At 43.3% G+C, this 18,784-nt stretch overlaps 1 protein-coding gene across 7 annotated transcripts; it reads right to left on the bottom strand.

Moving 5' to 3' along the window:
- Positions 1-1,491: 1,491 nt before the first annotated feature.
- On the bottom strand, positions 1,492-17,968 carry LOC130295110 (YLP motif-containing protein 1-like). 7 transcript variants are annotated; one of them, XM_056545434.1, is made up of 12 exons: positions 16,571-16,978; positions 16,302-16,468; positions 8,258-8,557; positions 7,112-7,435; positions 5,755-5,790; positions 4,744-4,773; positions 4,133-4,180; positions 4,036-4,057; positions 3,617-3,641; positions 3,265-3,306; positions 1,991-2,020; positions 1,493-1,866 (listed from the first exon to the last, which is right to left on the bottom strand). In XM_056545434.1, the coding sequence occupies exons 1-12, from the start codon at positions 16,590-16,592 to the stop codon at positions 1,821-1,823; spliced, it is 1,092 nt and encodes a 363-aa protein (XP_056401409.1). In that variant the 5' UTR covers positions 16,593-16,978; the 3' UTR covers positions 1,493-1,820. The 7 variants fall into 7 exon arrangements, with proteins under 7 accessions (XP_056401410.1, XP_056401409.1, XP_056401408.1 ...); XM_056545429.1 differs by adding an exon at positions 17,878-17,968 and having other exon boundaries at positions 1,494-1,866; positions 16,302-16,704; XM_056545430.1 differs by adding an exon at positions 17,356-17,401 and having other exon boundaries at positions 1,494-1,866; positions 16,302-16,704.
- Between the last annotated feature and the right edge of the window lie 816 nt (positions 17,969-18,784).

Genomic DNA, 18,784 nt, shown 5'->3' with positions numbered 1-18,784 from the left:
CCAAACTCCCATAGATGTTTAGGGAGTCCTGTCCTCCAAATAATGATGTTAAAGGGGGTCTCCTCCTACCCCATATGAGGCAAGTAAATCCTCCTGATGATATTGGCGCCTCATTTGCCTCTAGATGTAAAAGGGGTTATCTGCGGAGCTAAAATGGCATTACCTGTCCCTGCTCCCCATCGGCTCACTTCCAGCCTGGTCTCGTCTCATCCCAATACCTTCTAACCTGGCATAAAGGGGGTGGGCTAAGATAATGGGGGAAGTTACTATGTTGCGGTCACCTTATGTGGGCGAAACCAGACCTCCTTGGTGGTTATGCACACACAATGCTGCAGCAATATTGTGCATACATTAGCCGCCACTGGTTTTGTCTGCATGTGGTGATTGTAACATAGTAACTGCCCCACCATCTCAGCCTGTCCCCTTCATACCAGAAGGTGTCAGAATGAGATGAAACTAAACTAGAAGTGAGCCACCAAGGAACAAGGAAAGGCAATACCTTCTCAGTTCTGCAGGTAATGCCTTTAAGGGCGCCTCCTCCAAACTCGCCTAGATGTTTAGGGAGTCCTGTCCTCCAAATAATGATGTTAAAGGGGGTCTCCTCCTACCCCATATGAGGCAAGTAAATCCTCCTGATGATATTGGCGCCTCATTTGCCTCTAGATGTAAAAGGGGTTATCTGCGGAGCTAAAATGGCATTACCTGTCCCTGCTCCCCATCGGCTCACTTCCAGCCTGGTCTCGTCTCATCCCAATACCTTCTAACCTGGCATAAAGGGGGTGGGCTAAGATAATGGGGGAAGTTACTATGTTGCGGTCACCTTATGTGGGCGAAACCAGACCTCCTTGTTGGTTATGCACACACAATGCTGCAGCAATATTGTGCATACATTAGCCGCCACTAGTTTTGTCTGCATGTGGTGATTGTAACATAGTAACTGCCCCACCATCTCAGCCTGTCCCCTTCATACCAGAAGGTGTCAGAATGAGATGAAACTAAACTAGAAGTGAGCCACCAAGGAACAAGGAAAGGCAATACCTTCTCAGTTCTGCAGGTAATGCCTTTAAGGGCACCTCCTCCAAACTCGCCTAGATGTTTAGGGAGTCCTGTCCTCCAAATAATGATGTTAAAGGGGGTCTCCTCCTACCCCATATGAGGCAAGTAAATCCTCCTGATGATATTGGTGCCTAATTTACCTCTAGATGTAAAAGGGGTTATCTGCGGAGCTAAAATGGCATTACCTGTCCCTGCTCCCCAGCGGCTCACTTCCAGCCTGGTCTTGTCTCATCCTAATACCTTCTAACCTGGCATAAAGGGGGTGGGCTGAGATAATGGGGAAGGTACTATGTTGCGGTCACCTTATGTGGGCGAAACCAGACCTCCTTGGTGTTTATGCACACACAATTCTGCAGCAACATTGTGCATACATTAGCCGCCACTGGTTTTGCCTGCATGTGGCAATCGTAAAATAGTACCTGCCCCACCATCTCAGCTTGTGTTCTTCATACCAGAAGGTATCAGAATAAGATGACACCAAACCAGAAGTGAGCCACCAGGGAGCAAGGAAAAGCAATATCGTCTCAGTTCTGCAGGTAAGCCCTTTAAGGGCACCTCCTCCAGACTCCACTAGATGTAAAGGGAGTCTTTTCCTCCAATTAATGATGTAAAATGGGGTCTCCTACCCCATATGAGGTAAATGATTCCTCCTGGTGTTAAAGGTGCCTCCTTTACCTCTTGATGTTATGGGCACCCCCTCCTCTAACTCCAGGTGGTAATGGAGTTTTCTCCTCCTCCTCCTTCTGATGGCACGGTGTTACCTTTTACTCGTCTTCTGTGGCACAGCAGCAGCTGAACAGCGCCCTCAGCCTACAAAAGAAAAACCATCATGACTTTCCTGAGATGGGAGAATAGCTAAAGGGAGACAACGCTGGAGCACCGTTCATCCCATATTGGTGTGTTATCATGTAAATCCATTATGACTTGTATTTACCTGGATAGGATGGTCCTCCTGCTGCTACTTCTGTCAGAAAAAAAAAATATTTAGAAATAGACAGAAATAAGTGGTATCATAAAACATCTCTTATATAAATATGTAGTTATTGGGGATAGTATACAGAGATAGATCTGAACACATGACTGAACTTTTTTTTCTTTGTGGCATGTTTCTATACTTTGGGTACATAATTGTGTGTTCTATTTTATTTGTTCTTGTTGTTTTTGTGCAATTTTTCACATTACAAATCATGCTATTCAAAAAGGAACCATACATTTACATGATCTATGAATCACAAGATTTGTTGAGGGAAAATACCCTAGAAATCAGCCCCCAAAAATCACAGGATCAAAATGCCACAAAAATGCCAGAATAAAATGCATGTAGTATAATAAAAAAAAAATAATTAAGCTGGTGTTTAGGACTTAAAGGGAACCAATCAGCAGATTCTAGCATATGAAACATTAGACAACACTTTATAAATGCTAAAATCATTATCCTCAACATCCACGGGGGACGTTTTCACCCCCAGAGATGGTGAAGATATTAAGACATAATGTCCCACCCAGCCGCCCCGCAAGTAGTCCCCTGGGCGGGGACTTTTGCTTACCAAAACTTGTTGACCCCCATTCCTTCAGCCGTGGCCCCGCCCCATCAGCTTGATTGACAGCTCGTGTCATCGCTCTGCTGCCTAAGCAGACAGAGCAGAGCAGTGATGCAAGCCCTCAATCAAGATGAGGGGACGGGAAGACCGCCAAAGTGACGGGTAATGGTAAGTAGAAGTCCCCGCCCAGAGAACTACTTGCGGGGTGGTCGGGGGGTGGTGAGGATACCGATTTTACCATAAATAACGCGTTGTCAAGCGTTACATATGCTAAAATATGCTAATTGGTTCCCTTTAACAGGGTACTCCACTACTTTCAAACTTATCTCTGATGCACAGAATAGGGAATAGATGTCTGTTCATGGGGGGTCTGACATTTGGGATCCCCTGCGATCTCTATAACAGGGTCCTGTCTCTCCCTGTGAATGGAGCAATATGTCGGCAGGCACTCCATGCATTCTCTATGGAAGTGCCGGAGATACATGTGCTCTGTACTCGTGTATCTCTGGTGATCCCATAGACAGTGCATGGAGCATGTGCCGACATACTACTCTATGTACAAGGTAAGACGGGTGCCATTCTGGAGATCTGGGGGGGTCCCAGAGATCGGACTATCAGACAATTTTCTCTTACAAGTTTTATTTTACACTGTCAGTGAGGTACTTACATCTGGTCCGGGGCATCGTCCTCCCTCTGGTCTCCATCGGTGCTGTTGGTCACACAATAGAGAAGATAGTGAGAAAACAACACACTATAGAGAACATTGATACATTAATATCTATTGGATTATCGGTATTGATCAGTGTTTCCCAACCAGCGTGCCTCCAGCTGTAGCAAAACTACAATTCCCAGCATGCCCGGACATCCAAAGGCTGTTCGGGCATGCTGGGAGTTGTAGTTTTGCAACTGCTGAAGACACGCTGGTTGGGAAACACTGGTATAGATACTGACAATATACCACACACATGGAGGGGATTCAGGCACACATAAGTTTTACATTTACAGTAAAGAACACTAACCTGGCTGCGGCTGCCGGTTCTTCCTCTGAAAAAAAAAATATTCATGTAAGATAATTTATATAAAAGAGGAATAAAACTAAAAAAGTCTCTCATTATGGCGGATGACATCCCTTGTGCCCTATGTGGATGGCTACATTGACAGAATGTACAATATCTATCTGTGCACGGACTGGCACGCACCCCATAGACTTCAATAGCCAGACCGTACCCAGATAGTGACTATGTTATGTCATTTTTCTGGCGTATACGTGTTTTATCTCAGACTCTAAAATGCAGCGATCCACGAGAGATGACATACATATACGCTGGGAAAATGACCTGAACGAGGTCACTAACTGGGTCCGGTCAGACCATTGAAATCTATGGGGCCCCACATGTCAGATATGAAATATATGGAGATGTTATTAAAGAGAACTCACCCTCCACGACGGTCTTTGCGGCCTGTAATAGAGAACAGAGAGTAAGCAGAGTATAGAGACAGGTAACCTGGAATAGGATCGGCTGCTGATCACTTACGGGGAAATCCGGGAGCCTGATCCCGTCATCCAGCTTCATAAAGATCGGCTGAAATAGAACAGAGGAGAATCAGGATTTAGTCGGCCAATATGTGCAATATCTGCCAAGTCACTTATTTGGAGCTTAAAGGGGTACTCCGGTGGAAAACTTTTTTTTTTTTTTTTTTAAATCAACTGGTGCCAGAAAGTTTAACAGATTTGTAGATTAAAAAATCTTAAACCTTCCAGCACTTATCAGCTGCTGACACAGAGGAAATTCTTTTCTTTTTGGAGTTCTTTCCTGTCTGTCCACAGTGCTCTCTGTTGACACCTCTGTCCATGTCAGGAACTGTCCAGAGCAGGAGAAAATCCCCATAGCAAACATATGCCACTCTGGACAGTTCTTAAAATGGACAGAGGTGTCAGCAGAAAGCACTGTGGTGAGACAGAAAAGAAATCCAAAAAAAAAAGAATTTCCTCTGTGTCAGCAGCTAATAAGTACTGGAAGGATTAAGATTTTTTAATAGAAGTAATCTGTTTAAATTTCTGGCGCCAGTTGATTTAAAAAAAAAAAAAATTTCCACCGGAGTACCCCTTTAAATATTTCAGAACTAGGTATATAGAGACTCTTACCCCGTCATCGTCATCGTCCTGGTCGTAATCCTGGAAAGATAAAATATATTATTAGAACTCTGCCTGGTGTCTTCTACATAAAGTCTGGTTTTAGGGTACATTCACACGTGCGGATTTTCGCAGCGGATTTCGCTGGGGATCTGCCGCTGAAGGTCCTCCTATATGCTGCCTTTATATGTGCCTGCTCGGAGCGGCAATACGCCGCTATGAGCAGACACACTGCGATGTGCGAGTCGCCGCGCGCATGCACAGTATACTCGCACATCGCGGCAGCTCTCGGCCTAGCTCATTGAGCAGGGGAAGCGGCCGCGATGTGTGCGAGTACATTGCGCATGCGCGGCGATTCGCACATCGCAGTGTGTCAGCTCGGAGCAGCGTATTGCCGCTCCGAGCAGGCACATTTAAGGGCACCATACAGAGGTCCTTCAGCGGCGGATCTGCAGCGTAAATTACGCTGTAAATCCGCACGTATGAACGTATCCTTAGGTTGTGTTTCCTATAGTTCTGTACAAGGGCTTACATACTATAGTGGAGGCCGGTGTAGCGGCTATGGAACCAATGGGGAGAAGGAGCCCATTCTTGGTTGGTCTGGGGTGGGATGAATTTGTACATGATATGTGGCCCCCAATCCCCCATAGGTAATGTGAGGAAACAAGGAAATGGAGAGTATACCCATAAATATGTGATGGAGGCCACAGAACCTCCCGTCCCAGATGGTTAGGAGTCTGGTGGTACCAAGGAGAATCTAAAGGGCCTTCTATTCATGTTTACTATTGGCCTCCTCGTCCTTTATATCAGTGTTTCATAAGCAATGTGCCTCCAGCTGTTGCTAAACTACAACTCCTAGCATGCCCAGACAGCCTTCGGCTGTCTGGGCATGCTGGGAGTTGTAGTTTAGCAACAGCTGGAGGCACACTGGTTGGTGAACACTGCTCTGTATATACCTGAGGCTGGGTGTGATGTGTTCAGTGTGGAAGGAAATGATGTGTGATATAAAATGACAACACTTACGTAGCGCTGGGTGATCCCGATCCAAAGCGGTCTCGTCTATAAGAGAAATAATGTTAAATACAGAAAATGTCAGTGTAAAGGGGTAGTCCGGGGAACTGAACTGATTAGACACTTATCCCCCATTCTGTGTATAGATGATAAGTGTCTGATAGTTAAAGGGATAGTCTGGAGAACTGAAGCTATCAGACACTTATCATCTATACACAGAATGGGGGATAAGTGTCTGATCAGTTCAGTTCCCCGGACTACCCCTTTAACTAAGTGAATCCTATAAAGAGGTTACAGGAGAAATTATAATAATAATCAACACAGTAAATAATAAGATATTATACCCATTACCAATAAGAACCATTCTCAGTGTGAAGCAATTTTATTTTACATTTTTCTTTTCTTCCAGCTATTGGAGGTAAGAGGTGCGACAGAGTGTGCTAACCCCTTAGGCATTAGCTGGTATAGAAAAACAATAGTCACATACAACAGTATTGGGGAATGTAAAGGGGTTATCCAGGAATAGAAAACCAGAGTTTATGTTTTCTAGAACCAGCACCGCCCCTGTCCTCAGGTTATGTGTGGTATTACAACTTGGATCAATTTATTTCAATGGAATTGAGTTGCAATACTGCACATAACCTGAGGGCTGAGGTGGTGCTATTTGTTTGTGAAGAAATCAGCTCTGTTTCAATAATCCTAGATAACACATTTAATAGAGGAGAATCCCCCCATTAGGGTCTTTATCTATTAGCCAGAAAAATAACAGCTACATAAAGAGCATGTGTCCCTCTGGAGCAGTAGAATCCAACCAGGGGGCCTTCAGCTGCTTAGAAACTACAACTCCCAGCATGCCCAGACAGCCAAAAGCTGTCCAGGCATGCTGGGAGTTGTAGTTGTGCAACAGCTGGAGGCATCCTGGTTAAGAAGCACTGCCCTGGAGGAACTAGGGTGTTGTGGTAACATTGCAGAATACCTGAACTCATGCTGCCCGCTTCCCCCACAGATCACTGATCATCACTAAGGGACCTTGGGATGAGCTGATAGCCGGGGGCCATTCTAACAAGTGGACAGTCCCATTTGGGCAGAGGTCCCCAACCCAGTCCTCAGGGCCCCCAACCGTTCAGGATGTGATTTTTTCCCCCTGTTCTTTTCCAAAGTAGTAACTAAAAAACCTGGAATGTTGGTGGAGGAGGGGACCACTGCTTTAGGGTACGTTCACACTGCAGATTTGCAACTGATTTTAAATACATTGTTTTGATTTCATGTAGAAACGCTACTAACTTTCTGCATCTCATCTGCGGCCAATCAGTAATATATTAGTCATAGTTTGGACTATTATAGGACATTCAGGAAACAAGGCTCTTACCAGGTCACGCCACTCATCCAGATATTCAAACAGCTCGTGCTGGTCAGGGATCAGCTCCTCCTCCGAATCGACATACGTCAGATAGACCTCCTCCGGCTCTGCATGCTCCAGGTGGTCCTCCTCCATCTCGTCACACGTCGCATAGTCTTCCTCCGGCTCTGCGTACTCCAGATGGTCCTCCTCTGGCTCCGCGTGCTCCAGGTCTTTCTCCTCCGGCTCCTCGCAGTCCATGTAGTCCTCAATCGACTCCACGTGCTCCAGGTCATCCTCCTCCGGCTGGTCCTCAGGCTCCTCCTCTGGCACATCTTTGGTCTCAGCTCCTCCCTTAAAAATGTAAACAATAAACAACCACTATGAGTACCGCTATATATGTGCCCAACTGGCGTTTTTTTGTGTTGTTTTTTTTTTTTTTTTTTAATATCAGCGATCAATCAGACTTGACACCATGGCCCTATAGGAGTCTGTGGTGGCTTCCTGGGTAGTTTAGCAGATGTTCCACATGAAGGCATGTCTGCTATAAGATGGCAAGACGTCCACCCTAGTGATGTGACAGCGCGCCATTGACCTCACCAGAGAGGAGCACAAAGCACAGAGCAGAACACACTCCCGTCTCACCCACCCTACAGGAATCATTCTTCAGGGCTCTGTGGCTCTATAAGGGTTAATTAAATAACCACTATTGTAACAACTCTATAATAGCCTCTGAGACCTGGATATTATAACTACTGCACTGTACAATACTCCTCTCATCTCTTCTGTTATATTATCCAAGTCTCAGAGGCTATTATAGAGTTAATACAATAGTGGTTATTTAATTAACCCTAATAGAGCCAGGGAGCCCTGAAGAATGATCACTGGACTTGGGTAGTAGCATGACTCGGTGATCATTCTGTAGGGCTTTCTGGTTCTATAAGGGTTAATATAAGATACTTCCCAAGCAGTATTTATCGAAAGATACAGGACAGAGGGGTTTGGGGGAGGAGAGAGACGTCTAAGAGGGGGGAGAGAATGGTGTAGGGGTAAGAGGGGTGTGTGGGGGATCAGAGGGGTCTCAGGGGTGGGGCAGAGGGGTGTTGGGCGAGTACAGAGAAGTCTAAGAGGTGGGGCCGAGGGGTGTTGGGGGAACAGAGGGGTCAAATTACTAACTGTGTTAATAAAAAAAGGCAGCAGTGCCGAAGACATCATCCAGGAGACATCAAGGCTTTCTTCTTCCTGGTCTTTGGGAAGGCGCTCCATCTCCGGGGTCCTCGCTGCTGGCAGTGTCAGTCCGGGTGGTCCTCGCAGTCCGGGTGGTGTCAATCCAGGTGGTGTCAGTCCAGGCGGTGGTCGCAATCCAGGTGGGGTCAGTCCGGGTGGTGGTCGCAATCCAGGTGGGGTCAGTCCGGGTGGTGGTCTCAGTCCGGGTGGTGGTCTCAGTCCGGGTGGCGGTCTCAGTCCGGGTGGTCCCTGAACACAGAAGCAGTACTTGAGTACAATGTATTTGTAGGTATAAATACAATAAAGTCCATATCCTGCTGTGTTACTTGTAGAGATGTACGGACGTCTACATAAAGTCACAACTAGAATATTAAGACACAAATATGGGAAACAATTTCACAAAGCAAAGAACTGCCTCACATTTATTAAGACTGGAGAATCTTACTTAACCCTTTAAGAACACAGAGTTTTGGACTCGAGGACGCAGTCAGTTTTTTATTTCTGAGTTTTTGTTGTCTGAGGGTCATAACTCTTTTATTTTTCCATCTAAAGACCCGTATGTAGGGGCCATATTGTTTTTTGCATGACCAATAGTACTTTATAAGAAGTTCTATAAAAATATAGTTTTTTTGTTGTGGGGGTGGGCTGCGGCCTAGAAAATAAACTTCTGTTTAGTTTTCATGCAGTGCTGGGGGGGGCAGACCCTATTAGAAGATCTCACCGGGGAACCAATGGGGTCTAGATTAGGAGACCTCCTGTTATCAGGGGAACTGATCAGACCCCGCATATATGTTGTGGGGGTGCCAATCGGGCAGTTTATTGTGGACCCCAATATACCCCAATTATAAAATCCATACCTCTTTCCTTTCTCCATCTACAGACCCATACGAGGCTTGTTTTATGTGGTATCTATTTTACTTTTTTTTTAAAGACATCACTCATTTTACCACAAGGAAACAAAAAATTTACAAAATGTATTTTTGTGAGGTGAAATTGAAACTAAAACCATAATTTATTCTATAGGTCCATACCATTACAGCGATACCCAATGTATAGGTATCTTGCTTTATTTTTCTACTTTTAAATAATGTAAACGTTTGTAAACCCCTTTAGGCAAATTTTCATTTTTACATTAAAAATTTTTCTTCTCTTCTTATTTAATGATTAAAAGGTTACTCCTTCCCTAAACATCTCATCCACTATTCACGAAGGGGCGGGCCCGAGATGTCCCGGCCTACGGCCCCTGTATCACCCGTCATCAGGCATGGAGCGAAGTTGACAGGGGGTGCTGCAGGAGAGATTTTGGGGGTTCCCAGCGGCGGGACCCCTGCGATCCGACATCTTATCCCCTATCCTTTGGAGTGCGGAGTAACCCTTTAATTTTTTGGTTATTAAAGGGGTACTCCTGTGGAAAACATATTGTTTTCAAATCAACTGGTGCCAGAAAGTGAAACAGATTTGTAAATTACTTTTATATAAAAATCTTAACCCTTCTAGTGCTTATCAGCTGCTGTATGCTCCAGAGGAAGTTGTGTACTTCTTTCCAGTCTGACCACAGTGTTCTCTGCTGACACCTCTGTCCATGTCAGGAACTGTCCAGACCAGGAGCCAATCCACATAACAAACCTCTCCTGTTCTGGACAGTTCCTGACATGGACAGAGGTGTCAGCAGAGAGCACTGTGGTCAGACTGGAAATAACTACACAACTTCCTCTAGAGAATATAGCAGCTGATAAGTACTGGAAAAATTAAGATTTTTATATAGAAGTAATTTACAAATCTCTAACTTTCTGGCACCACTTGATTTTAAAAAAAATTTTCACCGGTTCACCCCTTTAATGTTTTACTTTTACATCTACAGACCCATATGAGGCTTGTTTGTTGTGCAACCAATTTTACTATGAAATATCTTTTTATTTTACCATAAAGTGTATGGTGCAATCAAAAAAATATTATTTGTTGCAGGAAATTGAAAATAAAAGTGCTACTTGGCCATTAGAAGGCAAAGAGGTAAAAACGAAAGTCCCGATGTACTTAAGGGGGTTATATTTTATTTTAATAGTTCGGACATTTCCACACGCGGCGATACCAAATATGTTTGTTTACCTAATTGTTTTTTACTTTTTTATTTGTAAAATGGAAAATGGTGTTATTTCTTATTTTATTGGGGTAGGAGCTTTATTACTTTTATTTAAAAAAAAAAAAAAAAAAAGTATTTTTCTTAACTCCCATAGGAGACTATTTATAGCAATCATTAGATTAATCATAGGCATAACACTGATAGGTAATATCGGAGATCTGTTTCGATGGCAAAAGACCGCCAAAGTGGGCCAGGTGCGGGTGAGAGGAGCTTCGGCCGCCATCTTAACTCATTTTACCCCCCAGAGTGCGCAGTGGGTGGTCTGATGAGTGTCTCATATCCCGTTATACTTCAGAATCCGTGATCAGTATTGATCATGGCATCTGAAGGGTTAATATCGGGTATCAGCATGATGGTTGATGTCTGCCATTAGCGGCTCCTGCGCTCGCTTCATAATCCAGTAGAGACTTACACCAGGCAGCCAGAGTGTACAGTAATGTCCTGTGTCTTCTAGGGGTTAAAGAGGACCTGTGGCCTCCTCAGATAGCTCCTCAGATTTAATACCCCTTGAAAGCTTAGGGTGCCCTAAATCTACAGGGTTGTTCTTATTTTATAAATGTGCCTTCCCCCATTCCCAAGATAAAAGGTTTTTGTACCCTCTCTTATTGTCAGTGAATCCGTCAGATGAGCGTAGCCTTCATTACAATACTGTGCACTGATGCTGCAGTGAGGGGGCTGTGACTTACATAGGGGGCGTGCTGGAATGCAGACCCCCCCACACAAGACCCCTTAACTTAATAAAGACACACCAAACCTCCTAAATTAAGCATGAGACGAGATCCCTATACTAATACAGACCCCACACAAGACCCCTTTACTAATAAAGTGCCCACACTGGACCCACTAAGCTAATAAAGACCCTACACAAGACCCCAAAACGAATACAGAATCCACACCAGACCCCTTAAACTAATAAAGACCCCACATACCAATACAGCACCGCACTCCTGACCCTCTCAACTAATACAGACCCCTCACCAGAGCCCACACCAGACCACCTAAGCTATTACAGACCCCACACTAGACCCACGAGTAATGAACCTACACCAGACCCCTTCAACTAATACCAAACCTCACACCCGACCCCAATACTTATACAGAACCCACACCAGACCACCTAAACTAAGACCCCATACCCCCCTAAGCTAATACACCCCCCATACCAGACTACATGAGTAATGAGCCTACATCAGACCCCCTAAACTAATACCAATCCTCACACCTGACCCCAATACTTATACAGAACCCACACCTAAACTAATAAAGACCCCATACCATACCCCCTTAAAAAATATACCAGACCTCTAAACCAATACAGAGCCCACACCAGACCACCTAAGCTATTACCAACCCCACACCAGACCCCTAAGCTAATACACCCCCCCATACCAGACCTTCTACACGAGTAATGAACCTACATCAGACCCCCTCAACTAATACCAACCCTCACACTCGACCCCAATACTTATACAGAACCCACACCAGACCCTCTTAACTAATTGCAACCCCATACCAGACCCCTATACTAATACAGATCCCACACAGGACCCCTAAACAAACACATATCTCCACAGCAGACCCCTAAATTAATACAAACCCCACAATATACCCCTAAACTAATACAAATCCCTCACCAGTCCCGTTAACTAAAACACTGATGATTTAAAACCAATGTCAGTAAATGCACGGATTATACAGAACCAATGTCAGTAAATGCACTGATTATACAGAACCAATGTCAGTAAATGCACTGATTATACAGAACCAATGTCAGTAAATGCACTGATTATACAGAACCAATGTCAGTAAATGCACTGATTATACAGAACCAATGTCAGTAAATACATTGATGATACAGAACCAATGTCCTTAAATACACTGATGATACAGAACCAATGTCAGTAAATACACTGATGATACAGAACCAATGTCAGTAAATACACTGATGATACAGAACCAATGTCAGTAAATGCATTGATTAGTTTAAGCTAACACAATATTTGATTTTTCAGTTTTGTGCAGGTACCCATTTCCTAAAATGTAATTGCCTTTTTAATTACCATTTTCTATAGTTTAAATGTTGTGTAACATTTTGCGGCTTTTTTATCCAGTTGTACAAAAAATGTGTGTCTTTTTTTCACACAGTAAAAAAGTAAGCCATGTCTGGGCATGCTGGGATTTATTGTTTTGCAACAGCTGGAGTCACACTGGTTTGGAAACACTGCAGTGGGGAAAGCTCCATCCCTACACGATGATGTTGTTTATGATGTTTTTCTCTCCCTTGTGGTGTTTTTTGGGGTCAGGGACATTTAAAAAAAAAAAAAAAAAAACAGTGGGGGAGAGTTTGTTATAGCAACCAATCAGATTCCACCACCCATAGCAACCAATCAGATTCCATCACCCATAGCAACCAATCAGATTTCATCACCCATAGCAACTAATCAGATTTCATCACCCATAGCAAACAATCAGATTTTATTGCCCATGGTAACTAATCAGATTCCATTGCCCATAGTTACAAATAATATTTAATTGCCCATATCAACCAATCAGATTCCAGTTTTCATTGAATGCTGGAATCTTATCGGTGGCTATGGGCAATGGAATCTGATTGGTTGCTATAGATGATGGAATCTTATTAGTTGCTATGGGCAATGGAATCTGATTGTTTGGTATGGGCAATAAAATCTGATTGGTTGCTATGGGTGATGGAATCTGATTGGTTGCTATAGATGATGGAATCTGATTGGTTGCTATGGGCAATAGAATCTGATTGGTTGCTATGGGCAAAGAGAATCTGATTGGTTGCTATGGGCAAAGAGAATCTGATTGGTTGCTATGGGCAAAGAGAATCTGATTGGTTGCTATGGGCAATGGAATATGATTAGTTGCCATGGGCAAATGATCAAGAAATCACATGAATACAGATGAAAAAAAAACATTACAAAAATACACATATAGTAATACGCAATATTTTGGAGCATAGATTGCCACAAAAACAATATAAGGTACTATGAGGCAGATTCATCAAAACTTGTGCAAGGAAAAGTCAACCAGTTGCCCATAGCAACCAATCAGATCGCTTCCTCTTATTTTTAAAAAGGCCTCTGAAAAATAAAAGCAGCAATCGGATTGGTTGCTATGGGCAACTGGTCGACGTTTCCTCTACACAAGTCTCATTACAAGTCATGTGATTCTTTCATCATGTGACTTAAGAATAAATTTTGAGAAAAAAAAAAAAATTCTCCCATAAAAGTATATTGAAAAAAAAAACGCCAAGATTCCCTGAAAAAAAACACCAAAGTCTCTGCGTGCTGCAATTTAAAGAAAAACACCACAAAGCCATAAAACGCCAAGAGTGAAAAAAAAAACACCAAAGAAATAAACGCCAAGTGGGTCCAGTGTTTTCTATTTCCCATCTGGCTGCTGCTTTTTTTGCCACCAAAAAACACCTTAAGGGGTTTTCCTGGAAAGACGCAATAAAACCGTAATGGATGGGGCGAGGCTTTTATTTCCGCCATGTCCAGGTATTAGGTATTAGTCAGTAGGACAGTGTTTCCCAACCGGGATGCCTCCAGCTGTTGCAAAACTACAATTCCCAGCATGTACGGACAGCCAAAGGCTGTCCGGACATGCTGGGAGTTGTAGTTTTGCCACAGCTGGAGGCACCCTGGCTAGGAAACACTGCAGTAGGGAATATAAAGCTCCATCCGTACACTGCGTTGTTGTTTATGATGTTTTTCTCGCCCTTGTGGTGTTTTTTTGGGTCAGGGACATTTTTTCCTGAAAGCAGTGGAGGAGATTTATATACCTTGTGCTGAGGATCAGGGGGGCAGTTGTCCATAGCAACCAATCATATTCCATTGTCCATAGCAACCAATCATATTCCATTGTCCATAGCAACCTATCAGATTCCAGCTTTCATTTTCAGGGGCCTTTGTAAAAAAATGAAAACTGGAATCTGATTGGTTGCCATGGGCCATGAAATCTGGTTGCTATGGGCAATGGAATGTGATTGGTTGCCATGGGCCATGAAATCGGGTTGCTATGAGCGATGGAATGTGATTGGTTGCTATGGGTGACTGCTCCCCTGATCCTCTGCACAAGGTTTGATCAGTCTCCCCCAGTATGATCCATGGCGACATTTTTTGTCACCCAGTTTGTGTGGTTTTTCCTCCCATTGACCTCCATAGGTTATTCCAAAAAATGCAAAAACACACATGTACTAATACACACTCTTTTTTTTTTTTTTTTGCGGGGGGGGGGGGGGGGGGGGGTGGTGGGGGGGGGATTGGGTAAATGCTACAAAATCTACATACATTTTTTGTCCCTTTCTTCAGGCCAAAGGGAGGAAGCCTGTGGGATTGTCAACACTGCGTATTTTGCTGCATATTTTCCGTAGCTGACTTGAATGAGTAGCAAAATCCGCTGCAGAAAATCTGGCACAAAATATACAGCAAAATACGCACGAGTTACGCTACCATTGATTTAAATGGTTCCACAGACAGTCCGCAATTGTGTCAAATTTGAAATGAATGGTAGCGTAACTCGCAGCAGATTTCCCGCAGTGTGAAACCCGCTGCTAGTTACTAGCGTGTTAACGTACCCTAAGGGTAGGTTCAGACGGGCGGATTTTTTTGCGGGTTTTCCACTGTGTATTTGAGTGGGCGGGCTCTTCTCGGCTGTCCGCAGCAGATTTTCTGCGGTGGAATTTACGCTGCAGAAAATCCGCCGCAAGTCCCATTGAAGTCAGTAGGGACTGCGGTGGATTTTCCACTGCGGAAAATCTGCTGTGGACAGCCGAGAAGAGCCTGCCCACTCAAATACACAGCGGAAAACCCGCAAAAAAATCCGCCCGTGTGAACCTACCCTTAGGCTGGATTTTTACTTGTTTTTTTTGCAAACCCCCCCCCCCCCCCCACCAAAAAAAAAAAAAAAAAGCTCATGAGAAATATAAAACACCAAAACAACTCTTTATTGGCATATTTTGGCTTAGAGGCAGTTTTCAGAAATCGCTCCAAGCTGAAACTTTGTCGCTTTTATTATTTATTATCCAATAGACTTATATGGGAGGAAACAAACACCAAGAAAAACATAATTTGGGTTTAACATTGGCGTTTTTTCTCGATATTTTTAAACACATGATTAAATAATTACATGATTTGTAATGAGAAAAACCAAGAGACTAAAATGGAAAAAAGACAAAAGCACCAAAACTAATACCCATTATTTAAAATAAATAAATAAATAAAAAACAGCACAAAAACTGCACAAAAAGAAGCTTAAAATGAGAGGGAAGTTTTTTGTGATGTTTTTAGGTAAAAATATGTTGTGCAGAAACTTAACCTTAGACTGACTTATAAAACATCACACAATACATCTGCCCCAATATGTGACCCCCCCTACCCCCCCAAAACAAACAAAAATATTTTCCTTATTGGCAAAAAAATCTATTTGAGCCCTAACACCAAAACAGATGTACATTGTAAAATGTTAAGTTTAATTATTATACCAGGACATTACACCTGCAGTGCATGAGCCTGGCCATAGAGGACGCACTGACCACAAGGCAGTTGTCATGCTCCAGCTAAGCCCCGCCCACTAAGATGGGAAAGTGACAGTTGGAAAGTGACAGTTGGTAATGTTACAATATGGAGGATAACTAACACAATGTATAAGGTATTTATGGACCCCCTGTACTGATCCCATCCCCATCACCACTGATCTCTATGGGTGGGGGGGGGGGGGGGTTCACCAAAATAACATCATGTGATGGGGAGAAGGGGGGGGGTAATCAAATCTTACTCAATCTCTGACCCCTAACTCTGTATTGAATAGTAAATTCTGAATCACCTGCATCAGGAAAAATCGAAAAAAGTCGATGTCCTCTGGGGGCCGGTCCATGTCCACGAATACGCTCCTCACTCCTCCTCCAAGCTTCTCCTCACTCCTCCTCCTCAAAGCTCCTCCTCCTCCTCGGCTCAAAAAGATTTTTGGCAGTAGCAAATCGCAAATATCTCCTAAAATCATAGAAGAGAAAACATTACAGTAAGAAAATGTACTGAAAATATGCAGAAAATAATGGAAAAGATCCCCAGGAGGAGAGGAGATCCTATACTTACCAACTCCAACTCCAACTCTCATCAGAAACCGGTCGGCGCTGGATTATGTAACCTGCAGTGATGATGTCACCGGACTCCATTTAAAGTGATAGCGTCTCTATAATTCACCATCATGGAAATAAGCTTTGTATACACTGAAAATAGAGAAAATTAAGGTAAAATTTGATATATTGTGCTTTTTTGTCTGTTTTATTATATAATAAAGGACTGACTCTCGCCATGACTTGTGTGTTTTTTGTTAGGGCTCATACAATGATATCTATGGTGTCGGCTGCAGTGATTTCATACGGTTTAGATTGAGAGGGGTTAATATCGCTCACACCAGAAGAGTATATGGTGCTAAAAAGTTAGAGCCCCTCCTGTAAGAACAGATTCTTCTGTATAATATCATTACTATTTGTATTAATATTATAATTCATGGACAATAGATAAAATCCCATCCATAGAAATGAAGGGAAATATAACCCAGATTAATGTCCCATCCCGGCTCTTCTCCCCTCTACTCTGCTCTCGGCCTGTGTGAGGCGCAGTTCACATTTGGGGTTTAGTGTTGACAGAAATGACCATTACAGCTCAGCACCAGCTTCATATATGTATCATTATACCTGTAGGGCAGTGTTTCCCAACCAGGGGGCCTCCAGCTGTTACAAAACTACAACTGCCAATATGTCCAAACATCCAGCATGCTGGGAGTTGTAGTTTTGCTACAACTGGAGCCCCCCTGGTAGTAAAAAAAAAAAACACTTCTGTAGGGTAAAGGGACATTTGGGGAGATTTATCAAAACCTGTGCAGAGGAGAAGGTGACCAGTTGCCCATAGCAACCAATCAGATTGCTTCTTATATTTCTCAGAGGCCTTTTCAAAAATGAAAGAAGCGATCTGATTGGTTGCTATGGGCAACTGGTCACCTTCTCCTCTGTGCAGGTTATGATAAATCTCCTCTATAATGCCATGAGTGAGGCCTGAAGTGCAGTAGAGCATAAAACTATATATGGGGATAAAATCCTAAAATGTGAGTATAATCCCCCATGACACCCGGTTTATACCGCTATACAGCCATTACTAATAACGCCCCTCACCTACAATATTCTCTCATTCTCACTGGGACCAGATTTCCTTAAACCGTCCAATTCTTGCACATTGCAAACTTACATAAAACAATCTTCAAATCCACCAATGACAACAAAGAGGCTCTGATTTACTATAACAAGTGTGTCCAGAGGTGTACCTAGTGCCCCTTGGACCCCTGACAAGGTGCTGTATTAGTGCCCCCCCGCACACAAGCATTGACGCCCTACATCCCTCACCTTCCCATCCTCTTTCCTTTTCTTCTCCATGATCGCCATGACGACTTCTTCAGCCAAAACTTCATCTCTTCATCATCTGCAGGACAAACATATTAGACTCCACAATTTTTTTGAGTGCTCTCCCCAATTCTACACAATCTCCTCATCTATAGGCCTCCAAACTGTAATAATGCCCACCTGGGTGTCATGCACAGTAAAAGTGAGCAGGTAGGTAGGTATGTCCTACAGCAATTAGTTACCTTATTAGATAACACCCATAGGCAGGTATATAGGCAGGTAGGTAAATATATCCTTAGGTAGGTAGATCAACTCCCCAAGTAAGTAAATATGCTGGTAAGTAGGTAGCCAGGCTTAACACTAGTAGGTATGTAGCTAGCTAGGTAGGTAGCAAAGTAGCTTAGTATGTAGGTAGATAGGCAAGTAGGTAGATAGGTAGCCAGGAAGGTAAATAAGTAGGTAAGTAGATAAATAAATAAGTAGTTAGGAAGCTATGTAGGTGGGTTGGTAGCCATATAGCTAGGTAGGTAGCAAAGTTGGTAGGTAGCTAGGTAGTTATACAAGTAGATAGCTATGTAGGAAAGTAGGTAGGCAGAAAACCTAGTAGCTAGGTAGATATGTAAATATGTAGGTAGGTAACCAGGTAGCATGGCAAGTAGCTATGTAGACACCAAGGTATGTAAGTAATTAGGTAAATAGGTAGGTAGATAAGGAGGTAGCTATGTAAGTAGGTAACAAGGTAACTAGGTAAGCAGATATGTATATAGGTAGTTCGCTAGGTAGTAGGTAGGTAAGTAGTTAGGTGAAAAAGTAGGTAAGTAGGTAAATATGTGGGTAGGTAGGTAGGTAGCTAGGTAGGAAACTAAGTAGCTAAATTTATAGGAAGGTAGGTAAAACAGTAGGTAGGTAG

This window comes from Hyla sarda, chromosome 11 (genome assembly GCF_029499605.1).
Source record: "Hyla sarda isolate aHylSar1 chromosome 11, aHylSar1.hap1, whole genome shotgun sequence".
Taxonomy (NCBI): domain Eukaryota; kingdom Metazoa; phylum Chordata; class Amphibia; order Anura; family Hylidae; genus Hyla; species Hyla sarda.
Note: the sequence above shows the minus strand (reverse complement) of the source record. Positions and strands in the feature narration are given on the sequence as shown.

Excerpts from the sequence above, each read along its gene's own strand:
- LOC130295110 (XM_056545429.1), bottom strand. The coding sequence starts at position 16,592 with ATGAGAGTTGGAGTTGGAGTTGGTAAGTATAGGATCTCCTCTCCTCCT. Across the intron at positions 4,774-5,754 it reads TCGGGATCACCCAGCGCTAC|GATTACGACCAGGACGATGA; the intron begins GTAAGTGTTGTC and ends TTATCTTTCCAG. Across the intron at positions 3,307-3,616 it reads GAACCGGCAGCCGCAGCCAG|CACCGATGGAGACCAGAGGG; the intron begins GTTAGTGTTCTT and ends TGTGACCAACAG.